General features: G+C 49.7%; 1 protein-coding gene across 1 annotated transcript; it reads left to right on the top strand.

The window, feature by feature from the left end:
- The first annotated feature begins 8,669 nt into the window (after window positions 1-8,669).
- On the top strand, window positions 8,670-11,831 carry TOMM22 (translocase of outer mitochondrial membrane 22). The gene is made up of 4 exons (XM_010389249.2): window positions 8,670-8,811; window positions 9,039-9,157; window positions 10,227-10,344; window positions 11,106-11,831. The coding sequence occupies exons 1-4, from the start codon at window positions 8,695-8,697 to the stop codon at window positions 11,178-11,180; spliced, it is 429 nt and encodes a 142-aa protein (XP_010387551.1). The 5' UTR covers window positions 8,670-8,694; the 3' UTR covers window positions 11,181-11,831.
- The last annotated feature ends 164 nt before the right edge of the window (window positions 11,832-11,995 follow it).

The raw sequence follows: 11,995 nt of genomic DNA, 5'->3' as shown, positions 1-11,995 counted from the left end.
GATGGATCGAAGGGCAGATTTTTAGCTCCAACACATAACCTTACTTTCTGATACAGGAGAGAATGTTTAATACAGAAGAAATTGGAAAAGGATCCACATATATGCAAGGTGTAAATCTTCAGGTGCAGATAATAGGAGCAGTGGAGTTTGCTTATGCCTCGGCTGGTATCAATGGGGACCCTTTATTAAGTACTCCCGATGCCAGACACCCCCCCGATGCTGGACACCCCCCGATGCCGGACACCCCCCGATGCCGGACACTTCCCGATGCTAGACACCCCCCGATGCTGGACACCTCCTTCGCATGACCCTTTTTCAAGTTTGTTATCCCCATCGCCATCTTTTAGATGAAGAAACCAACCCAGCACGGTGTGCGGCCAGGACTGAAACCTTGGGCATCATGTGGGCATATTCGGTTGTCACAATGGTGTGGATCCCCCCACGACCAGCACCATTAGGACCTTTGGGGGTTGCAGCCAGGGACCCTAAACATCCTGTGGTAGGAGGGGCAGTTCTGCAGTGAAGAAGGAATTTCTTTTGAGTGAGCAAGGAAGCAAAAGCCATTGTTATGAGCAGATAAATGCTATGATCCAACTGTGCTTTTAAAAGGTGCTGGGCATGGTGACCCACACTTGTAATCCCAGCACTGTGAGAAGCTGAGGTGGGTAGATTGCTTGAGCTTAAGAGTTTGAGACCATCCTGGGCAAAATGGTGAAACCCCATCTCTACCAAAAATACAAAAAGATTAACTGGGTGTGGTGGCGTGCAACTATGGTCCCAGCTACTCGGGAGACAGCGGTGGGAGGACTGCTTGAGTCCAGGAGGCAGAGATTGCAGTGAGGTGAGATCGTGCCATCGCACTCCAGCCTGCTGACAGAGTCAGACCCCATATCAATCAATCAATAAAAATAAAAGGATCCCTCTGGTGGCTGTGTGGTGAGAACAGACTGAAGGAGGCCAGGCCTGGCCCAGGGAGGCTGCAGTAGATGAGGTGAGGTGGTCTGATTCTGGGTAAGACTTGAAGGTGGAGCCTACCAGTGTTTGCTGATGGGCGGGAATCAAGGACAATCCTATGAATGAAAGTCTTTAGGAGAAAAGGAAAAAAAAAATCACCCATATATCACCACACTAACCCTGTTTCCTTCAGTGAGGCGTTTTGTTTTGCTTTTCTTGAGACATTATATATTTTCAAATCTAAATAGAGCCAGATATATCCTTCAGGTTCTGGCTAAAATTCTTCATCCTCAAAGACTATTGGCCAGGCACAGTGGCTCATGCCTGTAATCCCAGCATTTCAGGAGGTCAAGGAAGGAGGATTGGCTGAGCCCAGGAGTTTGAGACCAGTCAGGGCAACATATTGACACCATCTCTACAAAAAAAAATTTAAGTTAGCCATGCGTGGTGACACACACTTGTAGTCCCAGCTGCTTTGGAGGCCTAGGTGAGAGGATTCCTTAACCTGGGAGATGGAGGCTGCAGTGAGCCAAGACTGCACCACTGTATCCTCCAGCCTGTGCAACAGGGCAAGACACTGTCTCTAAAAAAATTTAAAAAGGGCCTGGCGTGGTGCCTCACGCCTGTATTCCCAGCACTTTGGGAGGCCAAGGTGGGCGCATCACCTGAGGTCAGAAGTTCAAGACCAGCCTGGCCAACATGGTGAAAACCTGTCTCTACTAAAAATACAAAAATTAGCCTGGCATGGTGGCAGGGACCTAATCTCAGCTACTTGGGAGGCTGAGGCAGGAGAATCGCATGAACCTGAGAGGTGGAGGTGGCAGTGAGCCGAGACTGCACCAGTGCCCTCCAGCCTGGGCAATGGAGCAAGCCTCCTGTCTCGAAAAAAAAGAAAAAAGAAAAAAAAAGGTTCTGTGGGCGAGAGGGAGGGAATGAATGCAGGATTAGAGGCAATAATGGGAGGAAGTCTGAGTTTGAGTCCTAGCAAGGGGAACTGTGCGCACAACAGGACAGGCGTGGGCTAATGTGCACTTTTTAATGGGAGGGGCTTATAGTTTTTATAGGATTCTCAAAAGGAGCCATGCCCCATCCCCCAATTAAGAGCTACTATATCACCTGTTTCTAATTCTGACAGGACAGAAACAAGCAAGGTGGAAATCTTGGGCTTGAGAGATGGGGAGTAGAGGAGCTAGGAGCCCAGCGTTCTTGAACATGCCTCTCCCATCCGATGGCAGTCACCTGGGCTTCTAGCATGGGGCATTGCCACTCACTTGCTGACACCCTTGTCCACTGATGCGACCTCCATCCTGGCACCAGTCTCACCATGTCATCTCTGCTGCTGAGCCTTCCTCTTGAAGCCTTCAGCAATACCTCAGCCCTCTGGTTTTTTCTCTCACCAATCTTTAAATGACTGATTCCACAGGACTGTCTTTTTTTTTTTTTTTGAGATGGAGTCTGGCTCTATCGCCAGGGTGGAGTGCAGTGGTGCGATCTCGGCTCACTGCAACTTCCAACTCCCGGGTTTAAGCAATTCTCCGGCCTCAGCCTCCTAAGTAGCTGGGACTACAGGCATGTGCCACCATGCCTGGCTAATTTTTGTTTTTTTTATTTATTTATTTATTTATTTATTTATTTATTTATTTATTTATTTATTGAGACGGAGTCTCGCTCTGTCGCCCAGGCTGGAGTGCAGTGGCCAGATCTTAGCTCACTGCAAGCTCCGCCTCCCGGGTTTATGCCATTCTCCTGCCTCAGCCTCCCGAGTAGCTAGGACTACAGGCGCCCGCCACCTCGCCCGGCTAGTTTTTTGTATTTTTTAGTAGAGACAGGATTTCACCGTGTTAGCCAGGATGGTCTCGAACTCCTGACCTCGTGATCCGCCCGTCTCGGCCTCCCAAAGTGCTGGGATTACAGGCTTGAGCCACTGTGCCCAGCCCTAATTTTTGTATTTTTGGTAGAGACGGGGTTTCACCATGTTGGTCAGGATGGTCTCGATCTCGTGACCTCGTGATCCACCCACCTTGGCCTCCCAAAATGCTGGGATTACAGGCGTGAGCCACTGCGCCCAGCCAGGGCTCTGTCTTCTGTTCTCACTTTGCCTTTTCTTTTCTTTCTTTCTTTTTTTTTTTTTTTTTGAGATGGAATCTCACTCTGTCGCCCAGGCTGGAGTGCAGTGATGCAATCTCGGATCACTGAAAACTCTGCCTTCCAGGCTCAAGCGATCCTCCTGCCTCAGCCTCCCAAGTAACTGGGATTACAGGTGCCCACCACCACGCCTGGCTAATTTTTGTATTTTTAGTATAGATGGGGGTTTCACCATGTTGGCCAGGCTGGTCTTGAACTCTAGACCTCAGGTGATCCACCCGCCTCAGCCTCCCAAAGTGCTGGGGTTATAGGCATGAGCCACTGCCCCCGGCCTCACTTGGCCTTTTCTTTTCTTTTTTTTGAGACGGAGTCTCTCTCTGTCGCCCAGGCTGGAGTGCTGTGGCACAATCTTGGCTCACTGCAAGCTCCGCCTCCGGGGTTCACTCTATTCTCCTGCCTCAGCCTCCTGAGTAGCTGGGACTACAGGTACCCGCCCCACACCCAGCTAAGTTTTTTTTTTTTTTTTTTGTATTTTTAGTAGAGACGAGTTTTCACCGTGGTCTTGATCTCCTGACCCCGTGATCTGATCCGCCTGCCTCGGCCTCCCAAAGTGCTGGGATTACAGGCATGAGCCACCACGCCCAGCCACTCTGCCTTTTCTTTTTTTTTTTTTTTTTTTTTTTTTGAGACGGAGTCTCGCTGTGTCGCCCAGACTGGAGTGCAGTGGCGCGATCTCGGCTCACTGCAAGCTCCGCCTCCCGGGTTCCCGCCATTCTCCCGCCTCAGCCTCCGAGTAGCTGGGACTACAGGCGCCCGCCACCGCGCCTGGCTAGTTTTTTGTATTTTTAGTAGAGACGGCGTTTCACCGCGTTAGCCAGGAGGGTCTCGATCTCCTGACCTCGTGATCCACACGCCTCGGCCTCCCAAAGTGCTGGGATTACAGGCTTGAGCCACCGCCCCCGGCCCACTCTGCCTTTTCTAGATCATCTCATCTCCTTCCAAAGTTTTGAATACTCTGCATTGCATGATTTCCAATATTTTTTCTTATCCCTTGGAAATTCTATAATTATTGAAAGAGCTCTTTCATCCTTAAACAGGTTTTTTTTTTTTTAAATCATGTGTTGCTCTTATGAATATAAGCAAAATTCATTGGTTTTCCTAAAACTTCTCCACATTAGCATTGCGAATTACTTTCCATTTGGAGTCACTAATGTCTGTGCTTTTCACATAAGATTGGTCCCTCTACCTTCAATAGCGTTAGTCTTCTAGCATTTCTTAAATGAACCCATAAAAGAACTAAAAGCCGTTGGCACTGGGCCCTTAAGCTGCCCTTGAATTTATAAAGGGCTAGCCCGCTTTTTTTTTTTTTTTGAGACCGAGTCTCACTCTGTCGGCCGGGCTGGAGTGCAGTGGCACAGTCTTGGCTCACTGCAACCTCCGGCTTTCAGGCTCAAGGATTCTCCCGCCTCAGCTTACTGAGTAGCTGGGAATAAAGGCGTCTGCCACCACACTTAGCTAATTTTTGTATTTTTAGTAGAGAGGGGGTTTCACCATGTTAGCCAGGCTGGTCTTGAACTCCTGACCTCAGGTGATCCACTTGCCTCAGCCTCCCAAAGTGCTGGGATTACAGGCATTAGCCACCATGCCCGGCCCCACTCTTTTTTAAAAAGTACTTTTTTTTTTTTTTGAGACGGAGTCTCGCTCTGTTGCCCACCCTGGAGTGTAGTGGCGCGATCTCCACTCACTGCAAGCTCCGCCTCCCGGGTTCACGCCATTCTCCTGCCTCAGCCTCCCAAGTAGCTGGGACTACAGGTGCCCGCCACCGCACCTGGCTAATTTTTGTATTTTTAGTAGAGACGGGGTTTCACCGTGTTAGTCAGGATGGTCTTGATCTCCTGACCTCGTGATCCGCCCGTCTCGGCCTCCCAAAGTGCTGGGATTACAGGCGTGAGCCACCGCGCCTGGCAAAAAAGTAAACTTTTAACACAGGCAAAAAAGCACAGTTCATAAGTGTACAGCTTGATGAATTACCCAAAATGAACACACAGCTAAGAGAACCATAGCATTCCAGAAGCTACTCTCCCCACCCTTTCCAAAATTAACCCTTCCAAGGGAATCACTGTCCTGACCTCTTGCCATAGATTGGTTCTGCCTGTTTTTGAACTTTATATAATGGAATCATACAGGAAGTACTGTTTTGTCACATGAAAACTGTCTGATAGGCCAGACTCATGCCTGTAATCCCAGCATGTTGGGAGGTCGAGGAGGCCGAATCACTTGAGGTCAGGAGTTCCAGACCAGCCTGGACAACATGGTGAAACCCTATCTCTATTAAAAATAGCTGGGGTATGCTGGGCATGGTGGCTCACGCCTATAATCCCAGCACTTTGGGAGGCTGAGGCGGGCGGATCACGAGGTCAGGAGATCGAGACCATCCTGGCTAACACAGTGAAACTCCGTCTCTACTAAAAATACAAAAAATTAGCCGGGCGTGGTGGCGGGCGCCTGTAGTCCCAGCTACTCCGGAGGCTGAGGCATGAGAATGGCGTGAACCCGGGAGGCGGAGCTTGCAGTGAGCCGAGATCGTGCCACTGCACTCTAGCTTGGGTGATAGAGCGAGACTCCATCTCAAAAAAAAAAAAAAAAAAAAAAAAAAAAGAATACAGGCCAGGGTCATGCCTGTAATCCCAGCTACTAGGGAGACTGAGGCAGGAGAATTACTTGAACCTGGGAGGCAGAGGTTGCAGTGAACCGAGATTGTGCCACTGCACTCCAGCCTCCATCTCAAAAAAAAAAAAAAAAAACAGAAAACTGTCTGATAGAGTTGCCCTGTCCAAAGATGAAAGGGAGGCCTGGGGACAGTATCGGAGGGAGTGTGAGACACAGGACAAACACTCATTACTTCATCCTCATGCATCACAGAACGATTTGAACTGTCCCATCCTGGGAGTCTCTGATTCCAGGTTCAGTTGGCTAAACATGTTTATCAAATTACCCTGTTTAATAACATGGGGCACGTTTTAAAAAGAAACACTTACATCCATCATATAGGCAAAAAGTAAAGAGATGGATAACACCTAATGCTGGGGAGGGTGTGGGACAAGGACACTTCCATTTACTGTATTATTATGAAAGTATATGACAGAGGCTGGGCGCAGTGGCTCACGCCTGTAATCCCAGCACTTTGGGAGGCCAAGGCAGGTGGATCACCTGAGGTCAGGAGTTTGAGACCAGCCTGGCTAACATGGTGAAACCCCGTCTCCAATAAAAATACAAAAAGTTAGCCAGGCATGGTGGCACACACCTGTAATCCCAGCTAATTGGGAGGCTGAGGCAGAAGAATTGCTTGAGCCCAGGAGGTTGCAGTGAGCTGAGATCATGCCACTGTACTCCAGCCTGGGCATCAGAGCAAGACTCCATCCCAAAAATGAACAAACAAACAAAGATTTATATCTGCCTACTTTCTGACCAGCTCACCCACTTACTAGAAATCTATGTCCTATGGGCCGGGCGCGGTGGCTCATGCCTGTAATCCCAGCACTTTGGGAGGCCGAGGTGGGCAGATCATGAGGTCAGGAGATGGAGACCATCCTGGCTAACACAGTGAAACCCCATCTCTACTAAAAATACAAAAACGTAGCTGGGCATGGTGGCGGGTGCCTGTAGTCCCAGCTACTAGGGAGGCTGAGGCAGGAGAATGGCGTGAACCCAGGAGGTGGAGCGTGCGGTGAGCCAAGATAGCGCCACTGCAGTCCAGCCTGGGTGACAGAGCGAGACTCCGCCTCAATAAAAAAACAAAAAACAAAAAACAACAAATCTATGTACTATGCCTTAGTTTCCTCATTTCTAAAATGGGGATAACAGTGCCTACCCCAGTGAGCTGCTGTGCAGACTAAATGAGTACACACCACACCCACCCACACCCACAGGCACCAGAGCACCTGGTTTTTAAGTGTTAACTCTTACCTTTGGTACATTGGGGAGATTGACCTGATATTTTCCCAAAAGACCTCCAAGACACTAATTTATTCCTACCAAGTAACACATGGCTCAGGAAAATGAAACTGGATTAGTGTCTCTCAAAGGGTGACTCCAGGGAGGCTTGTTAAAATGCCTGGTTTCCAGCCAGGGTCTGGGGAAGTGGCTGCAGGCGCCCTGTCCACGAAGGTGGCAGAGAACACCCCTAAAACAACCCAAGAAGCAGGCCAAGGAGACAGACAAGGAAGATAAATCTTTGGCCCTGGCCACAGGCAGAATTAAGAAATCTGGCAAGGTAGGGCGCAGTGGCATAGGCCTGTAATCCCAGGACTTGGGGAGGCTGAGGCAGTCGGATTGCTTGAGCCCCGGAGTTCGAGACCAGCCTAGGCAACATAGTGAAACGCTGTCTTTATACATATATGTGTGTGTGTGTGTATATGTGTGTATATATACATATACATATACACATATATACACACATATACACACACACACATAAAATATTTATTATATATAATACATAAATATATATAGGCCAGGCATAGTGGCTGATGCCCGTAATGCCAGCACTTTGGGAGGCCGAGGCGGGCAGATCACTTGAGGTCAAGAGTTCAAAACCAGCCTGGCCAACATAGTGAAACCCTGTCTCCACTAAAAATACAAAAAATTCCATCCTGGCTAACACGGTGAAACCCCGTCTCTACTAAAAATACAAAAACTAGCCGGGCGAGGTGGCGGGCGCCTGTAGTCCCAGCTACTCGGGAGGCTGAGGCAGGAGAATGGCGTGAACCCGGGAGGCGGAGCTTGCAGTGAGCTGAGATCTGGCCACTGCACTCCAGCCTGGGCGGCAGAGCGAGACTCCGCCTCAAAAAAAAAAAAAAAACAAAAACAAAAACAAAAAATTAGCGGGGTGTGGTGGTGCACGCCTGTAATTCCAACTACTCGGGTGGCTGAGGCAGGAGAATCGCTGGAACCTGGGAGGCGGAGCTTTGAGCCGATATCACACCATTGCACTCCAGTCTGGGCGACACGGTAAGGCTCTGTCTCAAAACAAAACCAAAAAAAAAAAAGCTAAAATCTGACAAAAAACGACCTGTTCCACTGTCCCTTGTGCCTGCAGTGATGGTGGGCCTGACTCCATTCGTTTTTTAACATCTCGATTCCCGGCCACATCTTGGCCACCTAGTTTAGAATAAAGTGTTGTCTTGGAGCCTGTTGTACATTTAGGAATAAACTTTTGTTAAAAAGAAAATACATCATCAAGAGATGATGAGCCACTCCTACCCTAGCTGTGAATTTAAAGTAAAACAAGCCCCCAGAATCTTGCCAGAGTCAGCCCTTTGATCTTTGTTCTTCCCTGAACTCTATCACCTGGAATTAAAACAACTCATTTGAAAAAAAGAAAAGCAGGTTTCTGAGCTCACCCTAAACCCGCTGAACAGAATGACTGCGGTGGCGCCCCGGAAGGTCTCACAGGCCTCCCAGCTGCTGCGAATGCCCGCTGAAGCCCCAACGCCCGGGTAAGGCCAGGGCGGCCCGACCGACTGGAGCACTGGAGGACCCGGAGCTAGAGGGCGCCGCTACCTCCCGGCTCGCGCCTCGGTTCCCGGAAAAGCAGCTCCGTCCGTCGTTTCGGCTGCGCTCACCTCTTTTCCGCTTCCGGTGTCCCCTACAGTCATGGCTGCCGCCGTTGCTGCTGCCGGTGCCGGGGAACCCCAGTCCCCGGACGAATTGCTCCCGAAAGGCGACGCGGAGAAGCCTGAGGAGGAGCTGGAGGAGGACGACGATGAGGAGGTACTAGGGCCTCGCAGGGTGCGGAGCGGGTAGCGGGCCAGCTCGTGGATGTGGGATCCGCGTGGTAAGGGATCGAAGCGAAGCGGCTTTTTTGGGAGGCGGGGTTGGGGCCCCGCTGGGCCTTGGGGTGCCCTAGCTCCAGTGGGGCTCGGCGGCTCCCAGTGCCGCAGCGGGGCCAGGAATGGATGTCTCTTTTTCGGCTAAGACCCGTGTTTCCTCCACCACAGCTAGATGAGACCCTGTCGGAGAGACTATGGGGCCTGACGGAGATGTTTCCGGAGAGGGTCCGGTCCGCGGCCGGAGCCACTTTTGATCTTTCCCTCTTTGTGGCTCAAAAAATGTACAGGTAAGGAACGAGGGCAAAGGCATTGGGTACGTGCATGGGATGACCGTGGTGCTGTGAAAGAACACGGGGTTTGGAAGCAGCAGACCTGTGTTGGGTGACCTTGGACCCTATCCTTTCTGAGTCTCAGTTTCCTCTTCTGTAAAATGGGGATTCTTACCTGGCAGGGGCGTTGTGGGGGTTATTTCAGATTGTTGGAGATAATGAATAAGGAGCTTTGTAAGAACTCAGGAGAATGTTAAACCTCCATCACTAGATGATACAGCTACCACAGCTGCTTCTCCTGTCTCTGGTAGGAGTATGGTGCAAGGAGCGGGTAGAATACGTTTATCAAAACATTGGAGTATGTAGGGCCGGGCAGGGTGCCTCACGTGTGTAATCTCAGCACTTGGGAGGCCGAGGCAGGTGGATCACCTGAGGTCGGCAGTTCGAGACCAGCCTGACCAACATGGAGAAACCCTGTCTCTACTAAAAATACAAAATTAGCCGGGCGTGGTGACACACACGCCTGTATTCCCAGCTACTCGGGAGGCTGAGGCAGGAGAATTGCTTGAACCCGAGAAGGCGGAGGTTGCGGTGAGTCGAGATCGTGCCGTTGAACTCCAGCCTGGGCAACAAGAGCTAAATTCCGTCTCAAAAAGAAAAGAAAAGAAAAAAAAAACACTGGAGTATGTAATGTGAGAGGTTTGGTTACTGAGTAGTTCTTGCCTGTTTTTTTTTTTTTTTTTTTTTGAGGCGGAGTCTCGCTCTGTCGCCCAGACTGGAGTGCAGTGGCGCAATCTCGGCTCACTGCAAGCTCCGCCTCCCGGGTTCACGCCATTCTTCTGCCTCAGCCTCCCGAGTAGCTGGGACTACAGGCGCCCGCCACCTCGCCCGGCTAGTTTTTTGTATTTTTAGTAGAGACGGGGTTTCACCGTGTTCGCCAGGATGGTCTCGATCTCCTGACCTCGTGATCCGCCCGTCTCGGCCTCCCAAAGTGCTGGGATTACAGGCTTGAGCCACCGCGCCTGGCCATCTTGCCTGTTTTGTTTGCATGTCTTCCTGCTCACCCTCTGGGGGTTTTCCTCTGCAGGTTTTCCAGGGCAGCCTTGTGGATTGGGACCACTTCCTTTATGATCCTGGTTCTTCCCGTTGTCTTTGAGACTGAGAAGTTGCAAATGGAGCAACAGCAGCAACTGCAGCAGCGGCAGGTAAGCCCAGACCCTGGGCTTTTTGCCAGTGGTGGAGACGCAAGTTATTTCACTAACACATTGGTCCCCAGCCTTTTTGGCACCAGGGACTGGTTTCATGGAAGACAGTTTTTACATGGATGGTGGGGTGGGGGTGGCGGAGGGTAGGGGGGTTTCCAGATGATTCAAGTGCATTACATTTATTGTGCACTGAATTTCTATTATTACATTGTAATATATAATGAAATAATTCTATAATGTAGAATGAGGGGGAGCCCTGAGCTTGTTTTCCTGCAACTAGACAGTCCTATCTGGGGGTAATGGGAGACAGTGACAGATCATCAGGCATGAGATTCTCATAAGGATCTTGCAACCTAGATCCCTCACATGCACTGTTCACAAGGGTTTGTGCTATAAGAATCTAATGCTGCTGACCTGACAGGAGGTGGAGCTCAGGCAGTAATGTGAGCAATGGGGAACAGCAGTAAACACAGATGAAGCTTCTCTCACTTTCCTGCTGCTCACCTGCTGCTGTGTGGCTCGGCTCCTAACAGGTCATGGGCCAGTGCCAATTCATGGCCCAGGGGTTGGGGACTCCTCTTCTAGCACCTGGGTTGACCAACAGTTAATGTGTGGGTGGGGATTGGGATTGGGCCCATGCTCTTGTAGGTGTCTGATGGTGCTTTCAGTATTATTTCTGTAGACGTTGGCCCCATCAGGTATGGTGAGAATAAGTTCTCTAGGCCTGAGTGATGCCTTACACCTTTCCTTTTCTTTTCCAGATACTTCTAGGGCCTAACACAGGGCTCTCAGGAGGAATGCCAGGGGCTCTACCCTCACTTCCTGGAAAGATCTAGATTGTTACTGCTGTTTGAGCTGTCTCGGTGGGATAAGTTTGAAATTCAAGTGTTTGAACTGCTGATTATTTGGATTTTTTTTTTTTTTTAACTTTGGCACATTGATCTATCTAAACCTGGTGGGGAGAATTCTCCTCACATTGTCTCATGGAAAGACTCAACTTGCAACTGTGCCCTCCACACTATCCTTACTTCTGTCTTCACTCTGATACCAGAGTGTAGCCATGCAGACGGTTATTCCTGCTCTGGCCACCCCACTCCTTTCACCAAATTGCTCCTAACTAGAAGATGTCACTTTCCCCTTGTGGGTAGGAACCGATGCCAGTGGGAGGGATGTGCCCCTGACCATTAACGACTGCCTTTTTTATTTTTATTTTTTTTTAAAGAATGGAGCTGTTGGGGAGGGACATGCAATGTGAAAGACAAAATGCATTACACCTGTAGTGTAAAGCGGCCACTATGAATCCCTATGTATGAGAGGAGGGAGGCTGGCTGCAGCTTCAGCCACAGAATGGGGACTGTGGAAGACAGATCAGGAGTTCATTTCCCCTGCACAGTTTGGTTGTTAGACCTGTGTGTGTGTTTAAAAAAAACAGAAGTCAGTGCTCACTTTTTGTATTTAAATATTAAAAATGATTCCAACTGAAAGTGTCATCCTAAGTACCTTGAAACGAGACCAGGTCAGAGACACGTACTGCCCCTCACATTTTCTCATCTAAACCAGCAGCACCTCCGTCTTAACACCCATAGGCCCAAATTGTTTCCAAAAGTGAAAAAATTCATTTTTAGCCAAGTACTTCATAGCAATCTTTGCC

This window comes from Rhinopithecus roxellana, chromosome 13 (assembly GCF_007565055.1).
Source record: "Rhinopithecus roxellana isolate Shanxi Qingling chromosome 13, ASM756505v1, whole genome shotgun sequence".
NCBI lineage: Eukaryota > Metazoa > Chordata > Mammalia > Primates > Cercopithecidae > Rhinopithecus > Rhinopithecus roxellana.
This window is presented reverse-complemented; position numbering and strand designations above follow the sequence as displayed.